The sequence below is a fragment of the Nerophis ophidion genome, linkage group LG07, assembly GCF_033978795.1.
Source record: "Nerophis ophidion isolate RoL-2023_Sa linkage group LG07, RoL_Noph_v1.0, whole genome shotgun sequence".
Classification (NCBI taxonomy): domain Eukaryota; kingdom Metazoa; phylum Chordata; class Actinopteri; order Syngnathiformes; family Syngnathidae; genus Nerophis; species Nerophis ophidion.
Window position 1 is genome coordinate 17079170 of NC_084617.1, and position 26631 is coordinate 17105800.

The 26631-nt window shown below is 42.7% G+C and overlaps 1 protein-coding gene across 1 annotated transcript in view; it reads right to left on the reverse strand.

The window, feature by feature from the left end:
- Window positions 1–645: 645 nt before the first annotated feature.
- kcnj19a (potassium inwardly rectifying channel subfamily J member 19a) overlaps window positions 646–26631 on the reverse strand; it is a 54984-nt gene continuing 28998 nt past the window's right edge. The window contains exons 2-3 of the mRNA XM_061905475.1: window positions 12647–12863; window positions 646–1456 (exon numbers count right to left, since the gene is read on the reverse strand). Of these exons, the coding sequence (XP_061761459.1) occupies window positions 798–1456; window positions 12647–12863 (876 nt within the window). The 3' untranslated portion in view covers window positions 646–797. The remainder of the gene's footprint in view (window positions 1457–12646; window positions 12864–26631) is intronic.

Genomic DNA, 26631 nt, shown 5'->3' on the forward strand with positions numbered 1-26631 from the left:
CTTCAATTTCGTTTTCGCTATCTGCCTCCATACTCCGACCATCTGTTTCAATACATGCGTAATCTGTTGAATCGCTTAAGCCGCTGAAATCCGAGTCTGAATCCAAGCTAATGTCACTATATCTTGCTGTGGTATTCGCCATTGTTTGTTTATATCGGCAGCACTGTATGACGTCACAGGGAAATGGACAGTCGCATCGCAAATAGCGAAAATCAAGCAGTTTAAAGCTTTTTTTAGGGATATTCTGGGAGATGTAAACTTTTGAAAAAAACTTTGAAAAATAAAGCAAGCCCCTGGGAACTGATTTTTATTGTTTTTAACCCTTTTGAAATTGTAATAATGTTCCCCTTTAAGGCACGCCCACAATATTGTTGTCTGGGTGGAAATCGGGAGAATGGTTGCCCCGGGAGATTTTCGGGAGAAGCACTGAAATTCGGGAGACTCCCGGGAAAATCGGGAGGGTTGGCGAGTATGTAAGAGGGTCGGTTTATTATCCTCTCCCGCATGTGCAGTTTATTCACCGGCGCTGCAAAAATGCTCCGCGTCGAGTGCGGCTTTCCAGATGGACAAAAAGGAAGGATTCGATTCCTGACCTGACAACGCACAGTCCAACACAAAACAGAAGAGGCGGAGCAAAGAGCTGAATATAATTTATTCATAGATAAAACTAAGATTTCCTAACAAGTGATGATTTTCGTGCAGGGTCCATCTGTGCAAAGACATGTCCCAGCAGAGAGGAAAGTTCATTGTTTGATTTACAAACAAGCTGCTTTGCAAGGTTGACTTCCTGTGCTCCATCAGCGCTCGGCGTTCATCTTGCGAAGTTTGGCGGGTAAATTGTCCTCCGGCCTCCTGCCCGCCGACAGCAGAGGGCTGCGAACGGGGACCGCCACCGGGGGCGGCGTGGGCGTGAGGCCGTGCTGGTACAGGTCTCCTGTGGACTGGGTCATGGGCTCGAAACCCACTTTGAGAGACTTGAGCTGCAGCCGGTTCTCGTCCTCGGGCCCGGACGACGAACCAAGGCGCTGCAGCTTGAGCGGGAGGTCGCCCGTGCTGCACGCCTTCTCCGGGTGCTGCGAGGTCAGCATCAGCACTTTTCTCTGCAGGTCCTCCTTGCCGGACGAGCTGATCCTCTGCAGTTTGCTCGGAGGCCGGCTCCCGGCGCCTCCGTGACGCCCCCTGTCGTCCGACGCGTTGATGCAATCCACGGAGAAGACACGGCCGCGCCGCGTGCCGTGGCTCTCGGTTAGCGCCGGCGTGGAAAGCGGGGAAGGCAGGGAGTTCTTCTCGTCGTGCTCTTTGACGCTATAAGGCGGGGTGGGGACTTCGAATGTGCTGTGGAATTGGGAGTAGTCCACTCGGAAGAAGCCCTCCTCCAAGGACATCACGGGCAGGAATCGATGGCCCCACAGGACCTCATCCTCGGTGTATGAGGTCCTCGCCTGGCAGGTCATGCCTACAACACAAAGCCATCATCTTGATCATCAGTAAATATCCTGTTCTAGAAAGAAAATATCACACCCTAGTAGAGTGTTTTTCGACCGTTTTTGAGCCAGGGCACATTTTTTGAGTTAAAAAATGCGGAGGCACACCACCAGCAGAAATCATTAAAGGGGAACATTATCACCAGACCTATGTGAGCGTCAATATATACTTTGATGGTGCAGAAAAAAGACCATATGTTTTTTTAACCGATTTCCGAACTCTAAATGGGTGAATTTTGCAGAAATAAACGTCTTTCTGTTTATCGCTCTTTTTTGCGATGATGTCAGAATGTGACGTCTCCGAGGTAATACAGCCGCCATTTTAATTTTCAACACATTGTAAACACCGGGTCTCAGCTCTGTTATTTTCTGTTTTTTCGACTATTTTTTGAAACTTTGGAGACATCATGCCTCGTCGGTGTGTTGTCAGAGGGTGTAACAACACTAACAGGGAGGGATTCAAGTTGCACCACTGGCCCCAAGATGCGAAAGTGTCTGCCGCCAGACCCCCATTGAATGTGCCAAAGTGTCTCCACATTTTACCGGCGATGACAGACGTGGCACAGAGATGTATGGATAACCTGCAGATGCATTTGCAACGATAAATTCAACGAAATCACAAAGGTGAGTTTTGTTGATGTTGACTTATGTGCTAATCAGACATATTTGGTTGCGGCGTGACTGCCAGCTAATCGATGCTAGCATGCTACGCTAATCGACGCTAACATGCTATTTACCGGCGGTGCTAAAGCAGACATGGCACAGAGATGTATGGATAACCTGCAGATGCATTTGCAACTATAAAGTCAACGAATTCACAAAGGTGAGTTTTGTTGATGTTGACTTCCAGCTAATCAATGCTAACATGCTACGCTAATCACCGCTAACATGCTATTTACCGGCGGTGCGAAAGCAGACATGGCACAGATATGTATGGATAACCTGCAGATGCATTTGGAACTATATTACGTTTCCTTCCAACCACATTTAATGCGAAAAAAACACTTACAAATCGAAGGATTTAAGTTGCTCCAGTGTCACAACTTGCAAAAGTCCTGATCGTTTGGTCCGCACATTTTACCGGCGATGCTAACGCAGCTATTTGGCCATGCTATGGCTATGAATAGCGTCAATAGGTATCCGCTCAATAGCTTCAGTTTCTTCTTCAATACTTTCATACTCCAACCATCCATTTCAATACATGTTTAATCTGTTAAATCGCTTAAGTCGCTGAAATCTGAGTCTGAATCCGAACTAATGTCGCTATATCTTGCTGTGGTATTTGCCGTTGTTTGTTTACATTGGCAGCACTGTGTGACGTCACAGGGAAATGGATAGTCGCATCGCAAATAGCGAACATCAAGCACTTTAAAGCTTTTTTTAAGGTATATTCAGGGACCGGTAAAATTTTGAAAAAAACTTCAAAAAATACAACAAGCCACCGGGAACTGATTTTTATTGTTTTTAACCCTTTTGAAATTGTGATAATGTTCCCCTTTAAAAAAAACGAAACTCAGTTGAAAGTAAAAAGTCGTCGTCGCAATTGTTGGATATGACTTTAAAGCATAACCAAGCATGTATCACTATAGCTCTTGTCTCAAAAGTAGGTGTACTGTCACCACCTGTCACATCACACCCTGACTTATTTGGACTTTTTTGCTGTTTTCTTGTGTGTAGTCTTTTAGTTCTTGTTTTGCGCTCCTATTTTGGTGGATTTTTCTCTGAGTTTTCCTGTAGCAGTTTCATGTCTTCCCGCATCTACTTTGTTTTTATCCTTCATCGTGGGGACATTGTCATGTCATGTTCGGATGTACATTGTGGAAACCATCTTTGCTCCACAGTAAGTCTTTGCTGTCTTCCAGCATTCTGTTTTTGTTTACTTTGTAGCCAGTTCAGTTTTATTTTTGTTCTGCATAGCCTTCCCTAAGCTTCAATGCCTTTTCTTAGGGGCACTTACTTTTTGTTTATTTCTTGTTTATGCATTAAATACCTTTTTACCTGCATACTGCCTCCCGTTGTATCAACATCTACAAAGCAATTAGCTACCTGCTGCCACCTACTGATATGGAGAGTATTACACAGTTACTCTGCAGAGCTCTAGACAGCACCGACACTCAACAACAACACATCATTTACAGACTATAATTACTGGTTTGCTAAAAAATATTTTTAACCCAAATAGGTGAAATTAGCTCATCTCCCACGGCACACCAGACTGTATCTCACGGCACACTAGTATGCCACGGCACAGTGGTTTAAAAAACACTACCCTAGTACAGAGGAGATCATGCTGTTGTTCTTTTAGTTATTTAGTACTTGGTTGTGAGTCCTCTTCCCGATCAATAAACACTTACGGCCTATTTTTTTCCTGATCAGGTGGCTGAGTGGTTACAACCTGCGCTTTTTAACTCCGCACACGGCTCGGCAGTGGGAGTCCGGTCCTGTCCTTCGCCCGTTATGTCATCGCCTGTTGCTATCCCAGGCTTATGAACGGGTTTTTTTCTTCTTTTTTTCAAGCCAAAAATAAGTCTTTTAATATCATGCGTTGTGGTGTGAATGTTGTGTGTTTGTCAGCCACTGCAAAGAAAAGTTTGCAACTATGCACCTATTTATATAAAACTCCTGGAAATGTATTTGTGTTTATTAACCTACGACAGTTTTTACAAAGTCGTTGACTTTTAATTGATACATTATTTAAACAAGCATTTTATTGAAGACAGACGTTTTGCCTCCCATAGCTCAGTTGGTAGAGTGGCCGTGTCAGCAACTTGAGGGTCGCAGGTTCGATTCCCGCTTGTGCCATCCTAGTCACTGCCGTTGTGTCCTTGGGCAAGACACTTTACCCACCTGCTCCCAGTGCCTCCCACACTGGTTTAAATGTAACTTAGATATTGGGTTTCACTATGTAAAGCGCTTTGAGTCACTTGAGAAAAGCGCTATATAAATATAATTCACTTCACTATATCATGGGTATCAAACTCTGGCCCGCGGGCCAAATTTCACTTGGCCCTTGAGGCAATATCAAATTAACATTAGAGCTGGCCCGTAGCTGTAACACCGCATTCACCGCTAATACTCTTACTTGCCAACCCTACAGATTTTCCCGGGAGACTCCCGAAGTTCAGTGCCCCTCCCGTTTTTCATCCGGGACAACAATATTTGGGGTGGGCTTTAAAGGCACTGCCTTTGGCGTTCTCTACAACCTGTCTCCACGTCCGCTTTTCCTCCATACAAACAGCGTGCCGGCCCAGTCACATAATATATGCGGCTTATACACACACACAAGTGAATGCAAGGCATACTTGGTCAACAGCCATACAGGTCACACTGAGGGTTGCCGTATAAACAACTTTAACACTGTTACAAATATGCGCCACACTGTGAACCCGCACCAAACAAGAATGACACATTTCGGGAGAACATCCCCACCGTAACACAACATAAACACAACAGAACTAATACCCAGAACGCCTTGCAGCACTAACTCTTCCGGGACGCTACAATATACACCCTTTGCTATCACCAAACCCTGTCCACCTCAACCCCACCGCCGAAAAGAGGCATTCAATTTTTATTAACATTTTATTTGATATGCCATTGATATTTTTTAATTATTATTATTATTTGAAACTCGATTTTGCATGTCACTATAAAGTTATATAAGCCTTGCTTGTTCAATATTCAATGCAAAACTTGTTTGGGTCCCTATTAAAAGGTTAATTTGTTCAACGTCGGCCCGCGGCTTTGTTCGGTTTTAAATTTTGGCCCACTCTGCATTTGAGTTTGACACCCCTGCTCTATATTGTATATGTTTAATAAAACTTTAATAAAAAAATGCTGTACTACTAAGACAAAAAATTATGCAGCACAAACGTAGCACGTTTGGGTAGATTTTTACATGGTTGGTGGCTGATAATGAATAATAACACTCATAACATTAAAACTATATAAAAAAAAATAAACTGCAGCCCAAACGAATACAACACGGTTGGGGGGGCTGGTTAAGAATCTTAAAACGTTAATAACATAAAAACTATTATAGACCAAAAAAAAAAAAATGTTTTCAGCACAATTATGGGACACGTTTGGGGAGATTTTGACATGGTTGGGGGTTTGATAATGAATAATAACATGTTAATAATATTAAAACAATAATAGACAAAAAATGTTTGCCGCACAAACGAATAGGACAAGTTTAGGGACATTTTGACGGGGTACTGGATGACATCATTAATCTCTCAGTGTATTTTAATATATGTAATGACAAAGAGGGGACATCTTCCCACAGGTATAAAATGTTGTGCTTTCGATTCACATACTGGACACGAGTCCAATGTGTTGTTTTTTGTGTTTTTTTTCAACAGATTGCATATAATTTATAAACAAAATTACATTTTCATAATAAGCATTTGTGTATAGTCCATATTATGTCCAGGTCGGACTCAGTAACACACCTTTATTTTTGTACACTTAAAATGGGGAACACAACAACAGATAGTAAATATGTTGTTGTTGTTGCATATCTAGAAACATAATTACATTTTCAAAATAAGCCTTTGAGGACTTCGCACCTTTTTTTTGGCATCAATATCGTTTTCGACCATATATCTTTCTAAAGTTAAAAAATACTGAATAAATGTTTTAAAGAAAGTAATACTAAGTGAATATCTATTTTTGGCCTTAAAAATAAAGCTTTTACCGAGTACTATAATTAAATTGACAAAATCATGTGTTTACGAATGAGGACAAATAGGTGGAGCGGGATTGATCACAAACACATTGCGACTAGAGATGTCCGATAATCCCCATATGGTCCAACTCTTAATTACCGATACCGATATCAACCGATACCGATATATACAGTCGTGGAATTAACACATTATTATGCCTTATTTTGTTGTGATGCCCCGCTGGATGCATTAAACAATGCAAAAAGGTCCCCCCCCCAAAAAGCAACTCATGCTATGGAAAAAAATGCCAACATGGCACTGCCATGTTTATTATTGAAGTCACAAATGCATTTTTTTTCATAACATGCCTCAAAACAGCAGCTTGGAATTTGCGACATGTTCTGCCTGAGAGAGCATGAGGAGGTTGAGGTGAGCAGGGTTGGGTTGAGGTATCGGGGAGGGGGTGGGGGTGTATATTGTAGCGTCCCGGAAGAGTTGGTGCTGCAAGGGGTTCTGGGTATTTGTTCTGTTCTGTTTATGTTGTGTTACGGTGCAGATGTTCTCCCGAAATATTTTTGTCATGTTTTTTTGGTGTGGGTTCACAGTGTGGCGCATATTTGTAACAGTGTTAAAGTTGTTTATACGGCCACCCTCAGTGTGACCTGTATGGCTGTTGAGCAAGTATGTTTGTGTGTGTGAAAAGCCGTAGATATTATGTGACTGGGCCTGCATGCTAAGGCCTTTGAAGGTTTAATGGCGCTCTGTACTTCTCCCTACGTCCGTTTTAAAAAGTCATAAATTTTACTTTTTTTTTTTAAAACCGATACCGATAATTTCCGATATTACATTTTAAAGGCCTACTGAAACCCACTACTCCCCAAGACGCAGTCTGATAGTATATATATTAATGATGAAATATTAACATTGCAACACATGCTAATACGGCCTTTTTAGTTTACTAAATTGCAATTTAAAATTTCCCGGGAGTTTCGTCTTGAAAATGTCGTGTAATGATGACGTGTACGCAAGACGTCACAGGTTTTTAGGAAGTATGAGCGCTGCGCACACACACACAGCTAAAAGTCGTCTGCTTTAACGGCATAATTACACAGTATTTTGGAGATCTGTGTTGCTGAATCTTTTGCAATTTGTTCAATTAATATTGGAGAAATCAAAGTAGAAAGATGTAGGTGGAAGCTTTTGCCTTTAGCCACACAAACACACGGTGATTCCTTGTTTAAAATTCACGGATGTGAAACTTTAGTATGGATCACGGCGGACATGGATCCCGACTACATATCAACCAGCAGGTTTCGGTGAGAAAATTGTGGTTAAAAAGTCGCTTCTTACCGGAGAAAAGCTGAGCTTGTTCCGTCCATAAAGCTGCCGTCGACTCCCCTGAGACATAGGCGTCAAGACACCCGTGGACACACCCCTCGGACTATCAGGTGCTGTTAAACTCACTAAATCACTAGCAACACAATAGAAAGATAAGGGATTTCCCAGAAATATCCAAGTAAATGTGTCTAAAAACATCGGAATCCGCCCCAATGCAATCGCGTTTTTTGTTTGTTTGTTTTTTTCTTGTCCGTCGCTATCAATATCCTCAAACATGAATCTTTCATCCTCGCTCAAATTAATGGGGAAATTGTCGTTTTCTCGGTCCGAATAGCACTTTTTGTTGGAGGCTCCCATTAAAAACAATGTGAATATGTGATGAGCCCCCACACTTGCGACGTCATCGTCTGCGACTTCCGGCAAAGGCAGGGCTTTTCTCTTAGCACCGAAAGTTGCGAACTTCATCGCCGATGTTCTCTACTAAATCCTTTCAGCAAAAACATGGCAATATCGCGAAATGATCAAGTATGACACATAGAATGGACCTGCTATCCCCGTTTAGATAAGAAAATCTCATTTCAGTAGGTCTTTAATGCATCTATCGGCCGATAATATCGGAAATCACTAATTTGGACTGCCGCAAATAAATGAATGAAAAGAAAAGTGTGTTTTGGTGTTGTGTGGAGCGAGGTGTAATAAGTAGAAGTGTCAGCACAGGATTACCACGGCCACTTCTCGCCCGGGTCCCTCAGCACCGCAGCCATAAACTTCCCACTGGAGCCAAGTTTTAATGGCACTATCAACACAATGCAGACCCTGTGGCCTGCCACCCCGCTCCCACTCCTCCCTCTTTGTACATCTCCTAAGCCTACTGAGCTCGGTGTTGTGTCCTCCAGTGCTGCCTAAGCGAGCGTTATCTGCCAAAGCAAAGAAAAACGCGAGGTCGGATTTATTTGTAGTGGACCCCAGGGTACAGTCCCGCCTTAAATATGCCGGGTGGAGATCAGCCGTGGAACATGGCCGCCTGTGCTCTCATGGCTCTGTCGGCTGGCAAAATAATAATAAAAAAGTGTAGTGGAAGTCGGACTAAAAGCCTCGGCTCATTATTCAAAGTGACGCACGCCTCTTTTTATGCGCCGACCCCAAGCATAACGCCATTGTGCTGTAATGAAACATCCGCCGTAATTTAATCAGCGTGTCATTTTCATGTGTCGCCGTCGTTCCAACCTTCCACGTTCCTCGAGCGCGGCGAGTCAGGAAGGCGCCGGCTAAATGAGATTTCAGCGTCTCTGTCTCAAGTGTCTATCAGGCAGGGATGCAACGCAGACTAATGCTCATGTTTCCCTTTAGATCAGGGGTCTCAGACACGTGGCCCTCCAGATGTTATTTTGCGGCCCCCACCTTAATATGAAAGTCTGAAGCCCTACTGAAACCCACTACTACCGACCACGCAGTCTGATAGTTTATATATCAATGATGAAATATTAACATTGCAACGCATGCCAATACGGCCTTTTTAGTTTACTAAATTGCAATTTTAAATTTCCCGCCAAGTATCCTGTTAAAAACGTCATGGAATGATGTGGTACCGGACATATTCTTCAAGCACCGCTCACGGCTAAAAGTCGTCACTTTTCATCGCATAATTGCACGGTATTTTGGACATCTGTGTTGTTGAATCTTTTGCGATTTGTTTAATTAATAATGGAGACGTCAAAGAAGAAAGCTGTTGGTGGAAAGCGGTGTATTGCAGCTGCATTTAGCAACACAAACACAGCCGGTGTTTCCCTGTTATATTCCCGAAGATGAAGCTTTACTATGGAACAGAGCGGTCAAGCGAACATGGATCCCGACCACATGTCAACCGGCAGGTTGCGGTGAGAAAATTGTGGTAATAAGTTGCCTCTTACCGGAGACATCGGCGGAACTTGCGTCCTCCTGCAGCTGCGTGGCTTCCCTCAGAGACACTGGCGGTCACCACACCCGTGGCCACACCCCTCCGACTTTCAGGTACCATATAATCTCACTACAACACTAGTAACACAATAAGCAGATAAGGGATTTTCCAGAATTATCCTAGTAAATGTGTCTAATAACATCTGAATCGCTCCCAATGCAATCGCCTTTTTAATTTTTTTTCTAGTCCTTCACTCTAAATTTCCTCATCCACAAATCTTTCATCCTCGCTCAAATTATAATAATAATAATAATATAATGGATTAGATTTATATCGCGCTTTTCTATTGTTAGATACTCAAAGCGCTCACAGAGAAGTGGGAACCCATCATTCATTCACACCTGGTGGTGGTAAGCTACATCTGTAGCCACAGCTGCCCTGGGGTAGACTGACGGAAGCGTGGCTGCCAGTTTGCGCCTACGGCCCCTCCGACCACCACCTATAATTCATTCATCATTCATTCACCAGTGTGAGCGGCACCGGGGGCAAGGGTGAAGTGTCCTGCCCAAGGACACAAAGGCAGCGATTTGGATGTCAATAGGTGGGAAGCAAACCTGCAACCCTCAGGTTTCTGGCACAGCCGCTCTACCCACTACGCCATGCCGCCCCCAAATTAATGGGGAAATTGTCGCTTTCTGGGTCCGAATCGCTCTCGCTGCTGGTGGCTATGATTGTAAACAATGTGAGGATGTGAGGAGCCCTACAACCCGTGACGTCACGCGGACATCGTCTGCTACTTCCGGTAAAGGCAAGGCTTTTTTATTAGCGACCAAAAGTTGCGAACTTTATCGTCGATGTTCTCTACTAAATCCTTTCAGCAAAAATACGGCAATGTCGCGATATGATCAAGTATGACACATAGAATGGACCTGCTATCCCCGTTTGAATAAGAAAATCTCATTTCAGTAGGCCTTTAATGTTAGTGCAGCCCGCGAGTTTTATATGAATGACGCTTGACAGCGTTGTGTTATTTGGCTCCAAAATGGCTCTTTCAACGTTCTGGGTTGCCAACCCCTGCATTAGTGGAAAAGCGGCAAATGAGTGAAAGTGACAGAGACGTTGCCAAGGAGATGAGGGTTTCCATACGTGCCCGGCTGCAGTCACACTGCGACACCTGTCCGTCAGTAATAACAGTCCCCGATAACTTGGACCAAATTTGTATTTTATTTATTTATTTATTTATTGTTTAATTGGCATTGCCTCACATTATGAACACTACGTATTAGGGGTGTAACGGTACATGTATTTGTATTGAACCGTTTTGGTACGGGGGTTTCGGTTCGGTTCGAAGGTGTACCGAACGAGTACACATGCTAGCAGCGACCGGGCTATGACAACATGTAAAAGCCAGAGCTGGAAGACCCTCCTGCCTCGTTAAGATCTCCCGTTTGGGAACACTTTGGCTGCGCGATACAACGATGGAGGACGGAGGTTTGCCGATATTGTTCAGCAGCTGCTTCTGACAACACGTCAAACATGTGTTGCACCTTTCCTGCTTTCGGCTCCCAGACCGTAGTCGAGGAGTGCAGGGGGAGAAACTCCTCCAGGGCTGATGTATTCTTGGGGGTAACACCCTTCACTCAACCGGGCAGTGGGTCTCCACAGTTCCAGACTCCAGGGTAAATGAAGAGTCTGGCGATTAGTTGCAAATCGTGGCTTTATTAAGGTCTCGCAAACAGCCAATCCAACAAAACACCAGCCACTCCCCGCATTCACTCTACGCTCCCTCACCTCGCTCACCCACACACTCACTGACGTCACTCACCTCACATGCTGTCACATATTAAAGGGCCACACACACACATACATAACACATGCTAACCCATTTGAAGCGTCACCTCGCATTCAAGAAGCCTCTACTTGGCGAGTCAGGCAGGCATAAAACAATAACAAATGTTTTTATAGCAGCAGATTTAAGTCCATATCGCATTAAAAACTAGATTTTGACCTACTTCTATGGTGGAAGAACAATGAGGCCATATATCCGCTTACTGCCAAATTAGCCAGATTGGGGGGGAAAAGTTAATCTGGGGCTGAGTTGACTTGAAACTGTTTAATGTTGCACTTTTTATATGCAGAAAACGTTTTGTTATTTTATTTAATCTGAGCATCAACTTGAGGCAGTTTTATGTTGATTAACGTGGACCCCAACTTAAACAAGTTGAAATACTTATTGGGGTGTTACCATTTAGTGGTCAATTGCACGGAATATGTACTGTACTGTGCAATCTACTAATAAAAGTCTCAGTCAATCAGTAAAAAAAAATACTTTATATGTAGAAATGTTTTGTTAAGAAACCATTTTGAGCCTTATCTTATTTAGTTTTTATTTTATATATGTTGACCAAATTAACTCTGGCAATGGACCCTGTGTGTATATGTATGTTATGGCATTGTTTACAAATTTGGTAAATAAATACCCCAAAAATGTATATTTTGTTGTTTTTGTACTGTTTCGAAATCCACCGAACTGTGACCTCTAAACCGAGGTACGTACCGAACCGAAATTTTTACGTACCGTTACACCCCTACTACATATATTTGTATATGACGCCGGATAACACTCCGGAAGCCGTCACTTTTTTGCGCTCGCTATCCCGATACTTTCCCGGGTATTATCCGCCGAGCGCCGTCTTGCCATAGGGAGGAAAAGCGGAACGACACACGTCGCGGGAATAACGTTATTCTCCGTGCGTCGGCTAAATACAAATATATTCCATAACCCCAAACATGTCTTTTTCGAAGCCTCCAGTGAAGAGAAAACTCACTGGGTGTGAGTTTTCCTTGCCCTTTTGTGGGTTCTTCCGAGGATGTTGTAGTCGTAATGATTTGTGCAGTCCTTTGAGACATTTTTGATTTGGGGCTATATAAATAAACATTGATTGATTGATTGAGAAAGGTTAATGATGAGCAAAGACAATTCCAGGAAAAGTGGGAGATGCAATATTTCTTTGTTGAGCACAGGGGCAACCCGACGTGTCTTATTTGCACAGAGAAGGTTGCGGTGCACAAGGAATACAATTTGAAACGTCTTTATACAACTAGACATGCTGAGGAGTATGCAAACATTTTTTTAAGGAAATCTTTTCTTGCGACCCAGCCTCACCCAGACTCTGCATCCAGTGGCCCCCATGTAAAATGAGTTTGAGACCCCTGCTTTAGATTGAGGGTAAGGAAGAAGTGATGGGCTCGCCTACCGGTGGTCTCCACGATGCCTTCCAGGATCACCACGATCTCAAACTGCTCGTTGGTCAGCGAGCGCTGGGACAGGTCGAAAAAGGGACTCTTGGGGTTGATTTCGTGGCAGATGGTGAGAGGCGAGACCAGGAAGAGCTGGTCTGCTCCCGTCCCGAAGCCCACGTCCAGCTCACACTGGTCCAGCGGCAGGAACTCGCCTTCGGGCGTCTGGCGGGACTGAAAGGAAATATCCTGGGTTAGGTGACTCGCAAATATTTCATCTCTCGGACTCATTCCTTAGAAAAATATCAACCCAGTTTGAATCCATGGATTTGAATCAGGTGATCGCCTATGTTCAGTACAGCCGTGTTTTTCAACCTTTTTTGAGCCAAGGCACATTTTTTAAATGATAAATGATAAATGGGTTGTACTTGTATAGCGCTTTTCTACCTTCAAGGTACTCAAAGCGCTTTGACACTACTTCCACATTTACCCATTCACACACACATTCACACACTGATGGGGGGAGCTGCCATGCAAGGCGCCGACCAGCACCCATCAGGAGCAAGGGTGAAGTGTCTTGCTCAGGACACAACGGACGTGACGAGGTTGGTACTAGGTGGGATTTGAACCAGGGACCCTCGGGTTGCGCACGGCCACTATTCCACTGCGCCACGCCGTCCCTTTTTATGTTGAAAAAATCCGGAGGCACACCACCAGAGGAAATCTTTGAAAAAACAAAACTCAGTTGACAGTAAAAAGTCGCAACTGTTGGATATGACTTTAAAGCATAACCAAGCATGCATCAATATAGCTCTTTTCTCAAAGTAGGTGTACTGTCACCACCTGTCACATCACACCGTGCCTCATTTTGACCTTTTTGCTGTTTTCCTGTGTGAAGTGTTTTAGTTCTTGTCTTGCGCTTCTATTTTGGTGGCTTTTTCTCTCATTTTGGTATTTTCCTGTAGCAGTTTCATGTCTTCCTTTGAGCGATATTTCCTGCATCTGCTTTGCTTTGGCAATCAAGAATACTTCAATTGTTTTTATCCTTTTTTGTGGGGACATTGTTGATTGTCATGTCATGTTCAGATGCACATTGTGGACGCCGTCTTTGTTCCAAAGTAAGTCTTTGCTGTCGTCCAGCATTCTGTTTTTGTTTATTTTGTAGCCAGTTCAGTTTTAGTTTTGTTCTGCATAGCCTTCCCTAAGCTTCAATGCCTTTTCTTAGGGGCACTCACCTTTTGTTTATTTTTGGTTTAAGCTAGAGATGTCCGATAATGGCTTTTTTGCCGATATCCGATATTCCGATATTGTCCAACTCTTAATTACCGATACCGATATCAACCGATACCGATATATACAGTAGTGGAATTAACACATTATTATGCGTAATTTTGTTGTGATGCTCCCCTGGATGCATTAAACAATGTAACAAGGTTTTCAAAAATAAATCAACTCAAGTTATTGAAAAAAATGCCAACATGGCACTGCCATATTTATTATTGAAGTCACAAAGTGCATTATTTTTTTTAACATGCCTCAAAACAGCTTGGAATTTGGGACATGCTCTCCCTGAGAGAGCATGAGGTTGGGCGGGTTTTTGAGGTGGTGGTGGGTGGGGGGGTTGGAGGGGTGTATATGGTAGTGTCCCGGAAGAGTTAATGCTGCAAGGGTTTCTGGGTATTTGTTCTGTTATGTTTATGTTGTGTTACGGTGCAGATGTTCTGCCGAAATGTGTTTGTAATTCTTGTTTGGTGTGGGTTCACAGTGTGGCGCATATTTGTAACAGTGTTAAAGTTGTTTATACGGCCACCCTTAGTGTGACCTGTATGGCTGTTGACCAAGTATGCAGTGCATTCGCTTGTGTGTGTGAAAAGCCGTAGATATTATGAGAGTGGGCCGGCACATAAAGTTTTATTGCCGCTCTGTTCTTCTCCCCACGTCCGTGTACACAGAAGCGTTTTAAAAAAGTCATAAATTTTACTTTTTTTCAAAACCGACACCAATAATTTTGAAATCGATACCGATAATTTCCGATAATACATTTTAAAGCATTTATTGGCCGATAATATCGGCCTGCCGACATCTCTAGTTTAAGCATTAGACACCTTTTTACCTGCATACTGCCTCCCGCTGTAGCCGACATCTACAGAGCAATTAGCTACCGGCTGCCACCTACTGATATGGAAGAGTATTACACGGTTACTCTGCCGAGCTCTAGACAGCACTGACACTCAACAACAACACATCATTTGCAGACTATAATTACTGGTTTGTAAAAAGTATTTTTAACCCAAATAGGTGAAATTTGATAATCTCCCACGGCACACCCAGACTGTATCTCACGGCACAGTGGTTGAAAAACACTGCAGTACAGGATATATGGGTGTTTGTCCACAGCACTTGACAACAAATCAGGCGTGTGAAAAGCTGTTTCCAGCTTGAGAAATTGAAAGCAGGCAGGCTGATACGACAGAGCAGGGGTCGGCTCTAGAAATGCAGCCCTAGTGGCTCCCTGGAGCTTTTTCAAAAATGTATGAAAATGGAAAAAGATGGAAAAAACATTTTTGTTTTGTTTTGATATGGTTTCTGTAGGAGGACCAACATGACACCAACCTTCCTAATTGATAGAAAGCCCAATGTTTGTTAAGGTTGAGTTCATGCTTCACTGATGAGAGTATTTGGCGTATTTTGTCCTACTAATTTAAATAAGTAAATAAGTACATTTTATTTTATAAAGCGTTTTTCACTAGGGGTGGGCAATATTGCAAATTTGGGTATCGATACCGGAAGTGTTGCCGATACCGATACCGGAAGTGTCGTCATCTGATGGGGGGGGCCGCTTCGGGGTATCGATACTTTTAAAAAACAAATTTGTACTTTTGCCTGTATTAATTGATTATGATAATAATACAACACAGGACAACGATTTAAGTCAAAAAATGAAATATTTATTACAAAAGTAATATCAATAGCAATAAAGTAATGCAAATAATGTGCAAACAACTACTGAACCTGGCTTGTCGCCTCAAAACACACAAACACTTAAGGTAAATAACAAAACTCTAGTTACTGAACAAAGTTGTACACATGAACACAATACAAAAGAACTGAGAAATTCAAATGAAAAGGTAATAATATCAATTACAATAAAGTAAGTAGTGCAAATAAGGTGAAAACAAATACTGAACTTGGCTAGTCGCCTCACAACACACAAGAACTTAAGTAAAAAAGAAAACACTACTTATTAAACAGTTGTAAAAATGAACACAAAACAAAAGAACTGAGAAATTCTTATCGTTATTTTAGTGCAATAAAATACTTTACAGTTTACAACCAAGACATTAAGTCACACTGGAAACCCACGCGTGTGTGTGTGCGTGTCCGCGTGAACCTCGGAACGAATTATACTGATGTGTGTGTGCGAACGCACCAAGCGTCATGTTAATTGTATTTATTTTATTTTATTTTGGGTTGAAGATGAATTTTTTTAATGTTTTTAAATCTCGTTCGCGACCCATCTCTAGGGAGGAGGGTGGAGTGGTGAGGAGCGCTGCGCTGCGCTCACATTTTTTTAAAATCGGAGTGATTTGCTTAATTTGGTGAAGTATCGATACCATCACGCCAGTATCGATACGATACCGATACTCACCAAGTATCGATACTATCGATACTTGGTATCGATACGCCCAGCCCTATTTTTCACAATGTGACCAAATCTGCTGGGTCAAAAGTTTACATACAGCAATGTTAATATTTGGTTAGATATCCCTTGGCAAGTTTCACTGCAATAAGGCGCTTTTGGTAGCCATCCACAAGCTTCTGGCAAGCTTCTGGTTGAATTTTCGACCACTCCTCTTGACTAAATTGGTAGTTCAGCTAAATGTGTTGGTTTTCTGCCATGGACTTGTTTCTTCAGCATTGTCCACACGTTTAAGTCAGGACTTTGGGAAGGCCATTCTAAAACCTTAATTCTAGCCTGATTTAGCCATTCCTTTACCACTTTTGACGTGTGTTTGGGGTCATTGTCCACCCGACTGCACCCAAGACCCAACATCCGGGCTGATGATTTTAGGTTGTCCTGAAAAATTTGGAGGTAATCCTCCTTTTTCATTGTCCCATTTACTCTCTGTAAAGCACCAGTTCCATTGGCAGCAAAACATGCCCAGAGCATAATACTACCACCACCATGCTTGACGGTAGGTGTGTTGTTCCTGGGATTAAAGGCCTCACCTTTTCTCCTCCAAACATATTGCTAGGTATTGTGGCAAAACAGCAACATTTTTTGTTCAATCCGACCACAGAACTTTCCTCCAGAAGGTCTTATCTTTGTCCATGTGATGTGTCAGATGAAACAAAAATTTAGTTTTTTGGTCACAATACCCAGCAATACGTTTGCCGGAGAAAAGGTGAGGCCCAGGAACACCATGCCTGCCAATGGAACTGGTGCTTTACAGAGAGTAAATGGGACAATGAAAAAGAAGGATTACCTCCAAATTCTTCTTCCCGTGGGCCATAGTTTGGGGACCCTTGAACTAAAAGCTTTACTAAAAAGAGAAGTCTTCAAATTCACGGAGCAACTGGTGAAAGTTATTCCAGAGTCTGGGAGCTATAGCTTGGAATGCCAGGTCTCCACGGGTTTTAAAATGTTTTTTGGGATCTTTAGAAGACCCTAGCCTAAAGATTGGAGGCTGCGCCCTGAAGCGTACGGGTATAACAAATCCGTGATGTACCGAAGGGCCCCACATTGCCACGCTAAAATCGTAAACTCAATGCGGAATTTGACTGGAAGCCAATGAAAACTGGATAAAATGGGGGTGATATGGGCTGTTCTGGGTGCACTGGTCAAAAGTTTGGCAGCCGTATTTTGTACCGTCTGAAGTCTCTTTAGCGTGGACTTCTCGCTTCAAAAATATTTCTCGAGTGATAAAAGCAGTTTTTGGTCAGTTGACGACAGTGACGCAACAGTTTGTTTACGTGTATGACTTTCTCCGACGCTGCCACAGAAAGATGTTTTGTATGCCACTCCTTCTTAGTCTCAATGTTTTCCATCCATCCATTTTCTACCGCTTATTCCCTTTTGGGGTCGCGGGGGGCGCTGGCGCCTATCTCAGCTACAATCGGGCGGAAGGCAGGGTACACCCTGGACAAGTCGCCACCTCATCGCAGGGCCAACACAGATAGACAGACAACATTCAAACTCACATTCACACATGTTTTCCAATGTTGTAAAAATGTCCATCCATCCATTTCTACCGCTTGTTGTAAAAATATGTAGGAGAGATATTAAATTTAAACATTTTGGGTTACCAAATGGCTGGGCGATATGGTTAAAAAAAACCTGTATCATGATATACTGTAAGTTTTTTATATCAGTCGATCATTTGTGTCTTTATTATAAAATCTTTTTTTTTTGACACTGAATTTTTTGCGTTTGTATTTAGATTTTTCTGATTTTTTTTTTTTAATTATACTGACAATTTAATTAAAGCAGCATCCGTGTGAAAACATTCAGTTTTTCAAAATACAGTGTTTTGAAATGCAGGGTAGAAAAAGAACAAAAACATTTGATGCTTCAAAACCAAGATTATGAATTAAATAGAAAATAATGTCATTCAATTCAATTACATTTTTGTTAAATTGTCAACATAATTTGATGTAAAAAAGAAAAAAATTCAAACACAACAAATTACGTGTCCAAAAAAATGCTTAAGTAATAAAGACTAGCGATGTCTGATAATATTGGCCGATAAATGCTTTAAAATGTGATATCGGAAATTATCGGTATCTGTTTCAAAAAGTAAAATCAATGAGTTTTTAAAACGCCGTTGTACGGAGCGGTACATATCTGGTAAAACACGGATATAAGCCCAGTCAGCAGCCCCCCAACCCCCCCCCCCCCCCCCCCCCCACCTCCCACACACACACACACACACACACACACACACACACACACACACACACACACACACACACACACACACACACACAAGAAGTTGACGACTGCAGGATGAGAGCTTTACTGGCGACACTTGATGTTCCTCATCAAACCGCAGCGAGCACAGCATAACAACAACAAAAGTGTGTTGTTGCCGGTGCTGTAGCCGTGGCTAACAAGCCAGCGAGCTCGGTGACTGACTAATGACACCATGTCGATGGATTGGGATTATTTTAAAGTGTGTCTGACGGATAAAAAGTTGGTTATGCAAGGAGGAACCAAGACGTCTTCCTTTAATATGAGCAATTTGATCTCCCACCTCTTCAAAAATCATAAGGAGATACACGATGAATACAAGCTAAAGATGGATGAACAGCAAACACTGGAAAAAAGTAGTACCACACAGTTGTCGCTTAAAGATTCCGCCGAGAAAAAACTAAAATACAACAAAAACCACCCCGGGGCGAAAGCTCACGTTGTGGTCAGGGACAACGCACGACGGTGGAGTTTGGTGTGGCTAGTCCACCCTGCATGGCGCACACTTTGCAGCTTGCAGTGAACGGAGGTGCTATGTCTCAACGCAGCATTTCAGAAGCTATGGCTGATTGGTAGGCTACTTCAAGCACTCACCACTAGCTTGCAGCACATTTTTGTTACTCATACAAGTACGTTAGAGCAGGGCAGATTGAGCCCAGTTTATAATTTCCTGTTATACATTATGCCAGGCAGCCTTGCTATAAATGAGGACTATGTTATTGTTTACTTTATTACTCGAGTATACTCTGGACTGAAGCTATGTGCCTTCATTGTTTTTGTAGCTGCTGTTTTGTGTCATGTGCGGTGTGGTCGGATCAGGATTTGTTCTCCCGGGATGCGGGACGGACAGCTCCGGACGACAGCTTGAGGTAGGAGATGATTATTTAATCAAAAAAGTGCCAAAGAGACGGTAACAAACAAAAGAAAAACGTGCCGATCGCACGGGAAGCTAGGGTAACAACTTAACACAGGAAACACAGGAGCAGGACACAGGAACATCGGAACGTAACAGTTGCGTATAGCAAATAATAAAACCACACCGACTGTGGCGAGCAACGTGAATAAATAGCTCTCTGATTAGCAGGTGAACGTGCAGAGCACTAATCAAAGGCAGGTGAAACCAATTAGTACCCATGGAAACCAAAACAAACACCCAAAGTGTGACGGCTCAGACTACTGCGGCACATCCAGGGACGAGCCGCGCGCGTCTCCGCCCTGCAGCAGCCGCCAGCTGCAATCATTCACAGAGAATCACCACACCTGCCCGTAATGAAAGACCTGCCTTCATAAGCCTGGACGACCTGACATGCCGGCGCCGGAGTATAATCATCTTTACCTTCCCTGTGTTGCATCCCTGAGTCAAGCTGTGCGTCTCGTGCTTCCGGATCTTCCCTGTCTCCCCCCGCGCTTCATGGCTTTTCGACTGCCTCCCTCGTTCCTCGACTCCTCGCTCGCCCCTGATCCTGCCTGCTCCTTGGACTTCCTCGTTCCTTGGCTCTCGTCAACACTTTGGTAAGACACACTTCAGTTAAATTCTACACATAGTCTTACACCATACACTCTTGAGTTTTTGTCACACTTCATTTCCTTGGTTTATTCTTTAGTATTGTTTGTTATTCTTATTATATATATATATATATATATATATTTACCATATGTATAATAAATTATTGAACATACTGCATTCTGGTGTCCGTTTGCCGTGCACAAAACAGGAACTATAGGACTTCAAAATCAACAGAACATAGCTAAACAAAACATAATCCGGATCACGGCTCATGAAAGTTTTGAAGCATGTTTAAAACAAATAAAGAATAATACGCTTTCTTAGACTTAGACTTTGTGAAAGTCAAAGAACTGTATTTCCCATAGTTGTAGTGGGTATCAGGATTATCTCAGTGAAAGCATTTCCCAAATTCCAAAATGCAGTTTTGAGGCATGAAAAAAAAAATGCAATTTGTGACTTTGATAATAAATATAGCAGTGCCATGTTGGCACTTTTTTCCATAATTTGAGTTGAAGTTGTTCTCTTATTTTAGAAAACCTTGTTACTTTGTTGAATGCATCCAGCAGGACATCACAAAAAAATTGGGCATAATAATGTGTTAATTCCACGACTGTATGTATCGGTATCGGTTGATATTGGTATCGGTAATTAAGTGCTGCACAATATCGGATATCGGCAAAAAAAGCCATTATCGGACATCTCTAATAAACCTCCATACCTGAAGAGATTGTACTGTACTGCACTGTTCAATAAACTGTTATGATGCATTTACATCAAAACATATCTGACCGGACTTCCTGTCCATATACGTGATAAAACCTTCTGTGTGTCATAATTCCACCTGTGCTGTCATCAGCGTCAACATGCATTTCCTTCCCTGCAGGTCTGGTTCCATCATGCAGTCCCAGCACAGTCAGAACCAGCCAAGACCTCTCCCTGACATTGCCGTGCTCGCTGTCAGCCCCCCCGGGGCCCACAGTGAGTGAAATGTGAGTAAACAGCCTTTTGTGCCGCCTCCCAATTGAATATGAATGAGATGCGCCGGCGGGGTTTATGTCGGAGCCACTCTGCTGTCAGGAGGCCACGGTTCAATTGTCAGGCACTTAGCGGCTTGTAAAGTCCGCCGTGGCACCTTAGCTCCATCTTACACGTTTTGCCAGGTTAGGGACGCCGTTTGTCTTTGTCGCTTCGCATTAAGAAGAGGGATGAGCGTATGCAAACTAGTCGACAGCAGGGAGTGAGCTGATGTTACTGCCCGAGCCCTGCTGCATCACAACAATTTTTATCATGCTCAGACAGACGCTTATATTCATCAATTCTGGACGTGCCAGGGATATTAGATAGGTGGCAACATAAGTGGTTTGATCTAAAGTGGCATTTCGTGGCACGTACAGGATTGCATGATATACCGCTACCACTAAATGTACTAGTTGTCATGGCGAGGACTATGGTGTGGTTGGTTTTCCCGAGGTGCAAAGCGACTGGGTCGGACACGATGGGAAGGTAACGACATATTTTAATCTTAACTCAAAAAAAGGAACAAAGGAAAGGCGCTCACAGAGGAGTAGTGATGGGTTGATGAGGCGTCATGTAGCGTTTCGAAATAAAACATAACTGTATTGATACTGTGTCACTAAATACTGATATCTGCTGGACATTAAAAATCCCTACAGGCAACCTATGGACCGACTCAATTGACACTTATTTTATGACCTAGTACAGGGGTCGGGAACCTTTTTGGCTGAGAGAGCCAAGAATCCAAATATTTTAAAATGTATTTCCGTAAGAGCCATATCATTTTTTTTCAACACTGAACACAACTAAACGCGTGCATTTTTAAGTAAGACCAAGATTACTAGAGTCTAATCGGTCTCGTATTCTTTGTTATAACGTTGATATTCTGAAGCTAACTGTGGAGGGGGGCGTGGCCTGTGGGCCTGCAGCAAAGCGGGGTGTGCCAGGACCGGCCTCGAAATCAGCGACAGGTGCGTACATGGCCCACCTGGGCCTTGTTATCTAATCACCTGTCGCTCTGTTATAAGCAGCAGCCGGGAGGAGGGACAGGGTTGGAGCTGGAGCCAGAGCGCGAGCGAGAACGAAAGAGAAAAAGACAATTGCTGGAAAGCAACTGAGAGACTTATTGAAAAATAAAAAAATATCGTAACCCTGAAAAAGGCTTTCACATCAGTGCTTGGTGGTCTGAAGAACCCCCAGGAGGGCAAGCCCTAAAAAAAACAATAATAAATAAATCATGCAATTTCTTTAACAAGTGCGGTAGAAAAAAGGATGGATGGATTCAAATGCCTGAGCATGTTTAATATTTTGAACGTTATTTTTAACATTTTGATTACAAGTGGAATTAGTCATTACTTATCGTGCTAAGCAGTGTTAGCTCAGATTTATCCGAGAGCCAGATGCAGTCATCAAAAGAGCCACATCTGGCTCTAGAGCCATAGGTTCCCTACCCCTGACCTAGTATATACAACAGTATAAACCAAGTCATTGTATTTCATTTATTTCATTGAACATGTATCATAACATGGAAATCTAAGGGAACGTGTTGTGAATGAGGATACTTGTGGACTGGGAATTTTTTAATAAACATTTTTTTTTTTTTTACATGCGCTCTGAATACGCAGTGTTGATTGATTGATTAAAACTTTTATTATTAGATTGCACACTTCAATACATATTTTGTAAAATTTACCACTAAAGGGTAACACCCGAATAAGTTTTTCAACTTGTTTAAGTCGGGGTCCACGTTAATCAATTCATGGTAAAAACATAATGAGTGATCCATCGAGCTGGATTTGAACCAGTGGCCTAAGGAACTCAGCATAAGCAAGTACAGCCCTCCACTCTACCAACTGAGCTATCGACGGGATTAGCTGTTCCTGCTTTTTAATGTAACCATCAGGTTGTGTGGGTGGGACAATGCTGGGTGATGATGCAGACGATTCAAAGCAGCTTTAGCTTAGAAAAAACCCTGTACCGAAACAGTTCAATACAAATACACGTACCGTTACAGCCCTACTAACAGATCAAGTAGAAACTTTGAGACATCAAGATGACACGACAAGGAAATGAACACAAATACCTTTTTTTCCGATATATGATAATAATATTCCCACACGGCGGAAATGATCTCCGACGACGATAAATGACAAAAAAACAGTGACAGAAGTGCGGCGATTCTGTTGGCAGCAGCATCTCGTTCACAGATGCTCTTCCTTATAAACACAGGTTGGCGCGCAGGTGCCAGTGCGACACAGTTCGCGTGTCCGTCACGTAACCAAAACAGCTCATGATCGGTCACGTGACTTTCTAAAAGCGGTATGCGCACCGACACAGGTTTTCGACGCCTGCGCCAATGCATCGGTGTTGCCGGACCCATCACTACAGAGGAGGTACAAAAACTTGGCTATGAAACAAAACTATTACTACAACATAAACTATGGACATAAAACAAAGCTAGCAAACTCTGGCCATGAATAAGAAAACTTGCGGGGAACGAGAAAAGAGCATGGATCATCAGCATGGAGCAAGGGTGTGTAGAGGATGATAGAGGGTGATGTCGCCAGGCTGACTGCCTGGCAACTACAGGCTTAAAGGCCTACTGAAATGAAATTTTCTTATTTAAACGGGGATAGCAGGTCCATTTTATGTCATACTTGATCATTTCGCGATATTGCCATATTTTTGCTGAAGGGATTTAGTAGAGAACATCGATGATAAAGTTCGTAACTTTTGGTCGCTAATAAAAAAGCCTTGCCTTTACCGGAAGTAGCAGACAATGTGCGCGTGATGTCACTGGTTGTAGAGCTCCTCACATCCTCACATTGTTTACAGTCATAGCCACCAGCAGCTAGAGCGATTCGGACCGAGAAAGCGACAATTTCCCCATTAATTTGAGCGAGGATGAAAGATTTGTGGATGAGGATATTGAGAGTGAAGGACTGGGGAAAAAAAAAAAGGCAAGCGCATTGAGAGCGATTCAGATGTTATTAGACACATTTACTAGGATAATTCTGGAAATTCCCCTATCTGCCTATTGTTTTACTAGTGTTTTAGTGAGATTATATAGTACCTGAAAGTCGGAGGGGTGTGGCCACGGGTGTGGTGACCGCCAGTGTCTCCGGTGGAGGAGGTAATAGTCCGCAGATGCAGGAGGACGCAAGCTCCGCTCATCATAACTACGGTAAGAGCCGACTTATTTGCACAATTTTCTCACCGAAACCTGCCGGTTGACATGTTGTCGGGATCCATGTTCGCTTTACTGCTCTGTTCCATCGTAAAGCTTCACTTTCGGGAATTTTAAACAAGGAAACACCGTGTGTTTGTGTGGCTAAAGGCTGAAAGCTTCCCACCTCCATCTTTCTACTTTGACTTCTCCAGTATTAATTGAACAAATTGCAAAAGATTCAGCAACACAGATGTCCAGAATACTGTGTAATTATGTGGTTAAAGCAGACTACTTATAGCTTGGATCGGGCTGGAAAATATTGTCCGCTACAACCCGAGACGTCAAACACACGCGTCATCATACAGACGTTTTCAACAGGATACTTCACGGGAAATCTAAAATTGCAATTTAGTAAACTAAAAAGGCCGTATTGGCATGTGTTGCAATGTTAATATTTCATCATTGATATATAAACTACCAGACTGCGTGGTCGGTAGTAGTGGGTTTCAGTAGGCCTTTAAATGATGCTGTGGTTATCAACAGGTGCATGATGAGTCCAACTGAACCAGGTGCGTGACATGACAGGTGAAAAGTAATTGGTAGTCATGGTGACAAAACAAACAAGAGTGCCCAATGAATCCAAAACCAAACAGAACGTGACCACAAAACATGACATGAATAAAAAAAAAAAGTACTGTACTGCCTTTGAAAAATAGCGGTACTTTTTTTAAAATGCAAGTGACAGTGATGACATTAGACTTAGACAAACTTTATTGATCAACAAGAGAAATTATTCCGCACAGTAGCTCAGTTACAAAGGATCGAAAGGGTAAGGATGGAAAGGATAATGCAGGAATAAAGTAGACTAAAAATGTACCATAGTAGCAATATAAAATATAAAATATATGTAATATTTACATATTATATATACTGTGTATAATATGTACTGATGTATTATATTATATTTGTATGTAATATACACTACATTGCTAAAAGTATTTGGCCACCTGCCTTGACTCACATATGAACTTGAAGTGCCATCCCATTCCTAACCAATAGGGTTTAATATGTGGTCGGTCACCCTTTTGCGGCTATTACAGCTTCAACTCTTCTGGGAAGGCTGTCCACAATGTTGCGGAGTGTGTTTATAGGAATTTTCGACCATTCTTCCAAAAGCGCATTGGTGAGGTCACACACTGATGTTGGTCGCAAAGGCCTGGCTCTCAGTCTCCTTTCTAATTCATCCCAAAGGTGTTCTATCTGGTTCAGGTCAGGACTCTGTGCAGGCCAGTCAAGTTCATCCACGCCAAACTCTGTCATCCATGTTTTTAATGGACCTTGCTTTGTGCACTGGTGTACAGTCATGTTGGAAGAGGAAACTGTTCCCACAAGCTTGGGAGCATGGAATTGTCCAAAAATGTGTTGGTATCCTGGAGCATTCGAAGTTCCTTTCACTGGAACTAAGGGGCCAAGCCCAACTCCTGAAAAACAACCCCACACCATAATGCCTCCTCCACCCGTGGCAGGGCCAAGTGATTAGGACACCTGATTCTGATCATTTGGATGGGTTGCCAAATACTTTTGGCAATATACAATAAATGGGTTGTACTTGCATAGCGCTTTTCTACCTTCAAGGTACACAAAGCACTTTGACATTAATTCCCAATTTACCCATTCACACACACATTCACACACTGATGGAGGGAGCTGCCATGCAAGGCGCCCACCAGTACCCATCAGGAGCAAGGGTGAAGTGTCTTGCTCAGGACACAACGGACGTGACGAGGTTGGTTCTAGGTGGGATTTGAACCAAGGACCCTCCCAATTACCATGTACAATATTACAGTATATGTAACAGCTGCAGTAAAAAAAAAAAAGGGCAGCATAAAATAAAGAGTAGGTTCAGCAGAAAATAAACATTATAAACAAAGTGAGGTAGCAATTATAGTAGTGGTCAGGTAATAGACAAATATTATCTATTGCTGTATGACGAGTGATTATACAGCTGGATGGAGTGCAGAATGAAGGAGTTCTTAAATCAAACACTGTGGGAACGAATTTTGGGAGCGAACATGGCTGGTAATATGAAGAAAGACCCATGTCCCGAGTCAACACACACACACACAGAGCACTTACAAGCAGAAACAGATTGCCAGCTTTCAAAGACGTATTTTAGAATAGACGTATTTTGTGTTTAAAACTAACGGTAAAGGTGAATCTATTAACCAGGCTCAATGACAGAAACTGCTGTTCTAAATGTGTCCACTGGATGTCGCCATGGCAATGTTTTGTATCCCATGTCATGAGAGCACGCATGACTTCAGAGGGGGCGGAGCTATGT